This window comes from Lactuca sativa, chromosome 1 (assembly GCF_002870075.4).
Source record: "Lactuca sativa cultivar Salinas chromosome 1, Lsat_Salinas_v11, whole genome shotgun sequence".
NCBI classification, from domain to species: Eukaryota; Viridiplantae; Streptophyta; class Magnoliopsida; order Asterales; family Asteraceae; genus Lactuca; species Lactuca sativa.
Window position 1 is genome coordinate 164,638,473 of NC_056623.2, and position 10,951 is coordinate 164,649,423.

Consider the following 10,951-nt stretch of genomic DNA (forward strand, 5'->3'; position numbering starts at 1 on the left):
CCATAACGTTTCTGCCGTTCTTGGTTTTAGGGTGTGGCATATTCTAACTAATTGTTGTGCGAATACCGTATGCTATGAGAATGATAAATAAAATTTGTTGTTTGATAATATAAATACGTTCAATCTTACATAACTATTATCATTAACACGCATTCTCACTAATTAAATCGTCTATAAGGTTATTATACACCTATTATTATTATTATAGTTTCTGTCAATGTTGTCAGAATGTTTTGTTGGGTCGTATTCTGTCAGAATGAAAATGAGTGAATAACGATGTGTGAGAATAAAAATAAATAATAATTAGTGAGAATGCATGAAAATGACGATATTTTTGTAAGGTTGAAGGTATTCGCATTGCTAAACAACTTATTCTCTTAGTAATTCTCATTAGTCGACCGACTTAGTACCGCCTAACGATTTTTACAACCTTCGTTATAACATATGTTTTATGAGATTATCTGAAAGTATGTGGTATGTGGATGTATATGAATGATATAATGAGTGAACCTCACTAACAACAAATACTCTTAATAATGTTGTATATTGGAGGATAGCCATTTTAAGTTTTTGCAAGTTTTAGAGGTTGTCCTCAAGCTTTAACACGTCTTAACCTCTCCAAACGAGACGAGACTGAAGGGACAAATCAAGATGACAAAAAGGTTGTGACGGTGATTTGACCTAGCAATTCATGTTTTGCGTGTCTTGCATACATGTTAGACACGAATTCACATGAAACAAATTTGTAAAACATGAACACGACATGAATTGTAAAACATGCTATGTGTATCAAACATGAGCACAACACGTAATTAAGCCATATGACATATGACACGACATGAATATACACATTTTAACTGTGTTACATGAAAACACTGATCATACGAATTTATACATGTATCTTCTAATACCATTTTTAAGCCAGGAAAACATGCATCTAAATTGTGTTTATATGCGTATATATATGTCATGTGTCTATACGTGTTATGTGTGACACAAATTTAATTTGTGTCTAATAAATCTTTAAACATATAAATTTGTGTTTAACACGTGTAAGACACAACAATTTAAAATTTATGTTAACACTAGTTTATAAACTCATACACGAAATGACGAATATATGTGTCGTTTATTAAATCTAAGGGTGATAATGATAGAATAAAATTGTGTGTAACAAGATTTGATTTTATATAAATAATTTATAAAGTATAAAATAATTTAAAGATATAATATTCCTAACTAATAATATGGTGACAGGGACATCAATTTTTCTGTCCTTTTAAAACTTTAAATATAAAATCGCTTAAACCTTTAAAATCTCATCAAAAAACCCCTCAATTTCTCATTGCTACGATGGCCTTTCACGTCGCCTGCCCAATTACATGGTAATCTGTTTTTCACCACCAAATTCCATGTATATATAACAAGCGTATACACATTTCCCGCTCTCTCTATATCTTTGTCTAACAGTTTCTTTCTCTTGATTCTAGTCGTCGAATTTGCTACTGCTCGCTAGGGTTTCCACGGGAGGTACAGAATGAAAAGGGGCAAATTGGGTTCTTGGAGGAAATTGATAGGCTCAAGGCGTTTTTGGATGATCCATGGTTGATTAAAGACGATAAGAAAAGGGTACAGGTTCTTGTCCCTAAGGTCGATGTTACGCCTCCTCCGCCACAGGTGACAGTGACTCCTAATGCTGTGGTTTTTGATGGAGGTTGTGAAGATGCTGCGGATGAGATGTTATCGGCACAGAATAAGCGGGCGGCGATGCAAAAGAAGGCGGCTGCCGCGTCATTGGTGGCGGAGGATTATGCTCGGAGATTTGAATCTGGGGATCCGGAGGTAAGATGGTTTTTCGTAATTTTTTATAAATTTATTCCGGAATTCTGTGTTAGTTGAGATGCGTGGGGAGTAGGATTGTGTGTGGTCTAGCGAAATCATTATGAAAAACAGGTTTTAAACTGTCACAGCCTCTTTGAAACAAGCAATTAAGCCAAGAAGACATCTCTATTGACGAAAGTTCATCCTCTTATAGCATCTGTGTATGTGTGTAAACAGTCTAAATAGAAAACGAACTTGAAAATGAAATCCATGGCATAATTTGATGTCATAGTCATCGGGAAAGCCATTCACTGATAGGTAACTGATAACAGCAAGCTTCTGTATTGAAGAAAAGCCATGGCTGTAATAGAAATAACTGAAATTACATTTCTAGTTCTTGCATTTTGAAAGCTTCAAACTGTGATGCTTATAGTTTATAGAGATACCATTTGCAACATTAGTAAGTAATTTCAATTATATGGACTATCATCTTGTAAACTATCTAAAGATTCAATATTAAGAGAATAAAAGAAGTTTAATCCACTCCATGCTTCACATAATTTCTTCATTTCATCTTTTTTGGTAAATATGTTGACCTAAATGGTCAAAGCTTTATTCACACATTGGGAAGTGATGTCATATCATCTCTCATTCATATGTTTAAATCAGGGTGTAAATAAAGATGTAGCTGGAGAAGAGCAAGTTCTCTCTAATGGAAAAGTAATGTGTCGCCTTTGTTTTTCTGGAGAAAATGAAAGAAGTGTGAGAGCAAGGAAGATGCTATCATGTAAAACTTGTAACAAGAAGTATCACAGAAGCTGTTTGAAAACATGGGCTCATGATAGAGGTACAATTTGTTTTTGCTAATAAATGTCATTATTGCTTATATCTTGTTATTCCTATTTCCTAATTGAAATCTTGACTCCAGATTTATTTCATTGGACTTCTTGGACATGTCCTTCATGTCGAATATGTGAGGTAATTTTATGTTATGAAACTTTTACTCAACATGTAACAATCCTGTCCATGCATTAAGGAATGTATTTCCTATTGAATGATTGTTTTTTTATTTAGTATGTGACATATATATAAAAAATAGCATATATATTGAACAACTTGTTACTATAGGTATGCAGAAGAACAGGTGATCCAAACAAGCTTATGTTTTGCAAAAGGTGTGATGCTGCATATCATTGTTACTGTCAGCATCCTCCTCACAAGGTAAAGTATGGATTAATTATTATTATTATTATTATTTTTTGGTTTTATAATCAATGATGTTTTTTTAATTTTTTGAAATTTGGCAGAATGTGAGTAAAGGACCTTATTTGTGCCCCAAGCATACAAAGTGTCACAGCTGTGCATCTACAGTCCCAGGGAATGGATCAAGTCTCAGGTATTGCTATATTTGGTAGGATGGAATTAATGAAGGAATGGAATTGAAATCTCCAATGGAATGGAATGGACCATTCTATTCCTTCCATTTGAATGATTTCATTCCATGGCTATAGACTGTTTTTTCTCCTTCACATTGTGGAATTGAATGAAACTTATAACTTAACCTATTTTTTAAAAGTTTCATAACTTTAATTAAATTGCTTTTTAATGTTTCAAAAAGTTCAAAAAGTATATTTTACTAACTTTGTTTGAGGTTTTAATAAGTTCTTGTCATGCTTAGTTTTTAACTTATTATATAAATACAAATTTAATAATTTTAAGTAGATAGCGTACAAAGTAAAAATAATAATATAAGATAGGAAAAGTCATTACATTACTGTAAAATATATTTTTAATCAGTTTTGTTTCTAGTTTCAATAAGTTTCTATCATGTTAAAAATCTTACTTTATCAAATAATATGAAACCCTTCTTCTATTTCCTTTTTTTCTTTCTCATAGTTTCTGTTATCTATTTGAGAACTATGCAATCTTTCTTTTTTTATCAATTTTTGTGAAGTAAAGATGGTTTCTTTTACATTATATTATCATTGTTACTCATTACCACTATAACATTTTGAAGGTGGTTTCTTGGGTATACTTGTTGTGATGCTTGTGGACGATTATTTGTGAAGGGAAATTATTGCCCCGTTTGCTTAAAGGTAACTTTATTTATTTATTTTTTAAATATCTATTGTTATAAATTAACTGATAGTGTGTTTTTGTATCAATTAATTCACAGGTGTATAGAGACTCTGAATCTACACCTATGGTTTGTTGTGATGTCTGTCAAAGATGGGTGCATTGTCATTGTGATGGAATTAGGTTTTCTTTCCACCTTATTATGATATATTTAATTATTTCTATTGCTTTATGTATTTAAACTGAAAGCTCTAATACATATATTTAACTATTAAGAACTTGATTTTTTGTTACATCTATATACATACTTATTGCATATGCAAAAATAAACTCTTTACATATGGTAGATAGTTTATATAGTTGATTGAGTATTAAATATTGAAACAATCTACATACAAATGTTATAACAATCTGTTTAAAGTGTACATACATGATGTTATCCAAATATGAAGTTTGGGAATAATAATAATAATAAGATTGAAAGTGGAATATTATAAGTGGTTACATTCTTCAAATTACAGTGTCTCTTGATAAGATTTTTTTTTGAAGTAGAAAGAAATGGAAGTAAGATGCCATAATAAACAAATAAAGGGTATTTTGTTGATATTTCTTACTTATAGCCAAAAAAATAAAATGCATATTTCTTATAACTGTGGAACATTTATGCAGTGATGAAAGGTATTTACAGTTTCAAGTGGATAATCACTTGCAATACAGTTGTGCTACATGTCGTGGAGAATGTTACCAGGTATAATTAATTATAAATAAAAAATCATGGAAGGAATGGAATTGGTCATTCCATTGGAATACAACTCTGATGATTCGAAGCATTTTGTTAATCTTCATTCCTTAGGGGGTGTTTTTCTTTATTCAATCATGAAATGTAATAAATTATTGGAGTATCAGTATAACCCATTTTTATTTATGTATTTTTTAAGGGTTTTATGAAGAAAAATCCCATTATATTGGGAAATCTTTTGATAAAGTCCTAAATGTTTTTTTTTGAAAAGAAAAGTCTGATTATTTTGGGAAAATCACATAATCTGTCATTTCCTGTTAAAATAAAAAAAGGATTTTTTTGTTAATTTGGGCAAAATGTTAAATAGTCAGGGTTTTTTGTGTTTAAACTTTATCAAAAAATTTCCCCAAATAATTGGACTTTTCTGCATAAAACCCTTTTGTTAGTGTTACAAATCTTTAAAAAATTTGGCGATTTTAATTAAGTTACAGTTTGTATTCTAGGGTTAATCTCATAAAAGACCTTATATTTTGTGTTTTTTCTAAACCTTATCTTTATTCTTTTTCCTGAAAACACCTTGTGTTTTCTCATTTTTTTTTTCCAAAAAACTTGTCTTTTTTTTGAAAAAAACCCTCAACCTTCCAACTGTTTCCGAATAAATCCTCAACATTTTTAGTTTTTCCTGAAAAAGCCCTCACATTTTACAACCTTTTTCAGGAAAAAAATGACTAAAACGGCCAAATTGAAAAAAACAAAAAAATGCAAGGTCTTTTTCAGGAAAAAAAATAAAGTTGAGGTTTAATCCTTAAAAAATACAAATCATAAGGTCTTTTATAAGTTTAACCCTATATTCTACAAGGAAATCAAAAACAATTTTTTTTTCCTTTTCGTTATTATCTTCATTTGGCTTTTGATAAGCTTTTACTTTATTTACTTTTTTGCTTTTGTTGATGAAAAAAATCATTATATATATATATATATATATATATATATATATATATATATATATAATGTATAGACTAAAGTTAAAACTATACATTGTATTTTTACATATACCATGAAAAAATTCATATGAAAATCCAATTCTTTCCTACACGTGTAACCAAACAAGACCATGGAATGTAATAACTCATTCCATTCCATTCCTCCTTCAATTCCATCCAACCAAATCATATTCCAATCCATTTACTTTTTCAGGTTCGGGATCTTGAAGATGCTGTTCAGGAGCTCTGGAGAAGAAGAGACAAAGCTGAACATGACTTAATCACTAGCTTAAGAGCTGCAGCAGGATTACCAACACAAGAAGAAATATTTGCAATTTCACCTTATTCAGATGAAGATGATGATACCCCACCCCCACCCCCACCCCCTCCTCTAAAAAAAGAATATGGCCATTCCTTAAAGTTTTCCCTCAAAGGAATAACCGATAACAAATCCCCTAATAAAAAAAACAAAAAAAAATCTTCTAAAAGATATGGAAAGGAAAAAGGACACAGTGATGCTCAATCTATTGGATCCATCACAGGCGATAATAATAGTAATAAAGATGAAGATGTGGAGTCTTTTAGAAGCAGCGAATCGGATTTGTATAAAAACAAAAACAAGCTTGTTAATGAGATTTCTGGGACAAGTTTTAAGTTTTTTAAAGATAAAATGAAGGAGGAGAGTGGAAAAGATGTTAAATCAAAGGACATTAAGGGGAGAAAATTGGTTATACATTTGGGTGGGAGACATAATAAAACTTCAATAAATTCTCCAAGGTCTGATGTGTCAAACTCCCTCGTTGACCAACCGTTGACCACTCCAAATCGTATGTTTTTGAAAAAAATTTATTTTTGATTTGAAATTTAGAGTAAATTACATGAATGGTCCCTATGGTTTGGGGTAATTACACGCTTAGTCCCTAAAAAGACTATTATTTAAATAGGTGGGGTAGGTAAGGTAAGGTAAGGTAAGGGGTTGGGGTTGTGTTTATTTAAATAAATTAAAAATCAAGGGCAAAATAGTATTTTTAGGTAAGACAGGGACCGAGCGCGTAACAAAATCAAACAGTAGGGACTTTCGAAGCTAAAAAATTAAGTTAGGGAACCAAATGTGCAAATTACCCTAAACCATAGGGACCATTCGTGTAATTTACTCTTTGAAATATTTGCTTTATTTTATTATATGTTTGTGTGGCTTATTACAGGTGGTGAAGACATGGTACAAGAAAGACCAAAAGATAATTATTTGGACATGCTTGCAAATGCAAACTCATCTAAGCTCTCTGATGTAGAAGGTAGTGATTATTATTTATTAATTAATTTATATTACAAAGTTTTTCAAAAATAAAAATAATATATTTGTTCTTTATATTTTTATCTGCAGGAGACAGCTTAAACCATGATGATGATGAAACCGGTGTTTCGTTTGGTAAAAGGAGCACGAATAGGAGGGTGACACCTGGCAGTGGAAGTGAAAAAGTTACGCCTTCGTTGAGACTGAAATTCAAGAACCCGTATTCAGATGATCAGAGCTTTGTGAAGGGTCAAAGGTCAAAGAGAAAGAGACCTTTGACTTTTATGGATAAGTCATCATCTTTTGTTCAAGAAGAAGATAATAATAATAATAATAATAATAATAATAAGAATAAAAATAAAAATAAGAAGAAAGGGGATGGAAACTCGTATGATGAGATCATGGATGCGAAATGGATAATTCAAAAGTTGGGAAAACATGCAATTGGAAAAATCGTTGAAGTTCATCACCCATCCAATAATTCCTGGTGAGTTTTTTTTTTTAGAAAATAAAATTTTAACTTAACTAGAATTGTTAATTAAAAAAAACAATAATTGTCATTAGAATTACATAAATGAGATGACATTTAACCTTTGTGAAAATTGTGATTTGATATAATGTTAGGCACAAGGGAACAATAATTGAATTTTGTGAAGATACGTCAACTGTATTGGTTACTTTAGATGATGGAAAAGCAATGAATGTGGATCTTGGAAAACAAGGAATCCGCTTTGTTTCAAAGAAGCAGAGACTGTAAAAAGTAAAACGATTGTGGTAATATATTTTTTTTTTACGTTGTGTTAGTTGATCTGTGTGTAGTTAAAAAAAATTTAAGAAATGATTTTTTTTTTTTTTTTTTTTTTTTTTAATGTGTAGTTATTGGTAGATGTGTTATTGTACCCGAAATGCTTAGTTTGAGATTGGTAACGTTAACTTGGCTGTTGTGGCATGTTTGCACTACGTTGTCCTGCATTTCTCTTCCTTTCATTGGACTTAGACTGAGATTGTGACGGATGTTGACAAAAAATATAATTTTCTCCTATGGATAAAAGATTTGCTTTTGATATCTTGTTTGAGGAAAAGACGTAAATGTCCTTCTTGTTCCCATTATTAGAAATAGCTTTACAAAGCTTAACCTAAAAATAAAAGACATGTAAGAGTTTTAATAATAATGAAGTAGGGAAGTGTAGGTAGATTTATAGTTCATACAATGAGTCAAAGATATTTTAAATTAGGTTATAACATGTGGAAATTACGCTCCGTATATTTAAAAATTTTATATAGATAAAAAAATAATAAATGTAAAAAAAAACCAAGATATTGTCGATTGTAAGTAGTTATGTATTAATTTGTTAAACAAAATAAACATAATAATGTTATTAGGATATGATTTTGTATTTTCAAAATTTGAATTGAATTTGATTTTTTACCAAAAAATAGAAATAATAAAAATGATAGAAAAATGACACGTGTCAAAAAGACATTTAAAAAACTAACACATGTCATTTTTAGGTTTCATTTATTAGAAGAGGTAGATTTTTATTTGTAACTATTTATGGGTTGGGTTTAACCTTTCAATTTTTTCTTTGCTATTGGTTGGCACGAGGTTTGGGTTTTGAAAGTTATCTTGGTTGTTATCGTTTGGACTTGAAAAAAATATTTTTGCCTTATAACTTAGATTTTACTTATCATCATTCAGGTTATAAAATGAAGTTCTAAACAAATAACATTATGTTTTATGGGTTATCAATGTAAACAAATGCTTGCATGGACGATTCTAAATCAATACAAAGCTTTCAAAAAAAAGAAAATACTTAAATACTTTTTTTTTCTTCAAAAAATACTCAAGTTTTACCTATTCGTTGTTATTTTACCTGTTACCAACAAGTGAATTGAGTTTATTTTATAAATACCCTACAAATTTTTTTAAATGACTTCACTAACATTAGGAACAAAAACTTAATAAGGAATATTGAAATGGAATTATGTTAAAGATAAAAGATACTTAAAATGCTTAATTTATATAATTAAAGATAAAAGATACTTAAAATGCTTTGAATTGAATAATTACAGCTAAATTTGTGGTTTGCAGCAAAATGTAGAAGTTGGAACTGATTTGGAGCTGATAAGGACTGAAAAACAAAAACTGGCAGAAAAAATCAAAAGCGCATCATGCCCTCTTCAAAAGCACGCCGCACCCCATCATATTCAGAAAATTTGGACTACGATAACAAGAAGATCGTGACCGACTTGGATGCAGATTAGCTTTTGCGGCACGACATTTAAAGGGTCGCGACGCTACGTTGTTGACTTTATAAATATATGATTTCACAACCCTAGTTCGATGCGTAGCCACGGGAAACCTTTGGTACAAAGACAAAAGTTGTTTATAACCTTTTTTGGTCGATTTGAAGGCTGAAGAACACGATATCAACATCGTTTTAAAGATCAAATATTGGAAAAATTATTTAATCATTAGGCTTGTCTTAGACATCATGATTAACAATACTTTTATGATTGTTTTCTATTTTCAGTAGAGATTATGGGATAAAACCTTTTAGATGGTTCCTAAATACTATGGTTTGATTTATTAGATGGATGTATAAAGTTTGATTATTTATTACACATGATTGATAGTTTACCTTATGTAACAAAGCTTCGATTTTTATTATCTACAACCAAGTTTATTGTAATTTAGAGGACCAATCTAATTATATGAACTTGTATCTTAATTAGTTTATTATAATAAATTGTTAAGACTAGTGATGGACCAAATTCTAGGGTTAGATAATATAATTTTTAACTTGAATATGTAAGAAAATATTATATATCTATGCATGCTAGATTAATTGTCATGATCATTGATAAGAAATCACTAGATTAATTCATTTATAATTCGAGTATTTAATTGGTTATTTAGTTAGCTAATCACATGAACATTGTGTTAGTTTCTTTGTAATTATTAGAATTAGTTCATCGGATCAAGATAACTAGTCAAAATAATCAACTTGTTAAATTCATTGCACTCTAATAAATCAACCATAAGAAAATAAGATGATTCAAAATCTAAATGGAAGTACTTTAAATCGATATAAATCAAGTTGGTTGTGTTTCGTTTGCTTTAGTTTGGTTATAAATCAAGTTTAATTTAGTTATTTGCTTTATTATCTAAATTAAATCATATCAAATCTCTTTGTGTTTGACACCTTTGTTTACTGTAACGCCGGTAAGTGGGGGCTAAACGATTAAGTGATTTTACTAATAATTATTCATTTTATTGAATAATTAAAATCCTTTAATAAGATAATTTTTTGTTATACGGGTTACAAACTATGTGCATATTTATTTATTGTATACACGTTATGTGGACAAATATTATGCGTATATAATATTTGTAGAAAATCTTATTATAGAATTTATCGTTGAAACAATAAAATAAAGTTTAAAAATAAAAGATCGTTAGGATAAATAATCTTAACGAAAGTTGTAGTCGTGATGAAGATCCCGTGGATATAAAGAACGCCTAAATTTACTTCGTTATGAAGAAGTTATGATTTTTCGAAATTTCGCGTTCAACCCGACACAATAATGTGTGTCATAAAAAGTGAATTGGAGATTGGTTGCTTTTTAGACAAAACAATCTAAACAAAAGTTGATCTCCTCGTAAATACGAATTCATCGATATAAATAATGTCGAGAACAGAGTTTGTATGAAGAAGTTATGGTTTGGATCCTTTCATCCAAACAAGGTGACACACATAATATCACAAGCTCGAAGGTCGCTAGCTGCAAGAGAAGTATGTAGTTCTTCCTTATTTATGTTTTTATAGGGTAACAGTAATAGCATGAAAATTATATCCTTAGGTTGCATGAACACATAGAATTTTATTTTGTTTCCATTGCTATGATCATGTGTTTAGATGCTTAGAAAACTAACAACCTTGACAACCAATCGATCCCTAGCACCACATCAGAACCTCTCACCCCTATCGGCAAAAAGCCTTGCTTCAAACTTTTCTCCATTTTTTTCTATACAAC

At 30.1% G+C, this 10,951-nt stretch overlaps 1 protein-coding gene across 1 annotated transcript; it reads left to right on the forward strand.

Moving 5' to 3' along the window:
- Positions 1-1,274: 1,274 nt before the first annotated feature.
- Positions 1,275-7,873, forward strand: LOC111908292 (uncharacterized). The gene is made up of 13 exons (XM_052764415.1): positions 1,275-1,385; positions 1,491-1,842; positions 2,491-2,668; positions 2,750-2,799; positions 2,950-3,042; positions 3,129-3,217; positions 3,839-3,917; positions 3,998-4,080; positions 4,567-4,645; positions 5,834-6,446; positions 6,825-6,914; positions 7,004-7,400; positions 7,538-7,873. Exons 1-13 carry the CDS (start codon positions 1,354-1,356, stop codon positions 7,668-7,670), a joined length of 2,268 nt encoding a protein of 755 aa, XP_052620375.1. The 5' UTR covers positions 1,275-1,353; the 3' UTR covers positions 7,671-7,873.
- Positions 7,874-10,951: the final 3,078 nt, after the last annotated feature.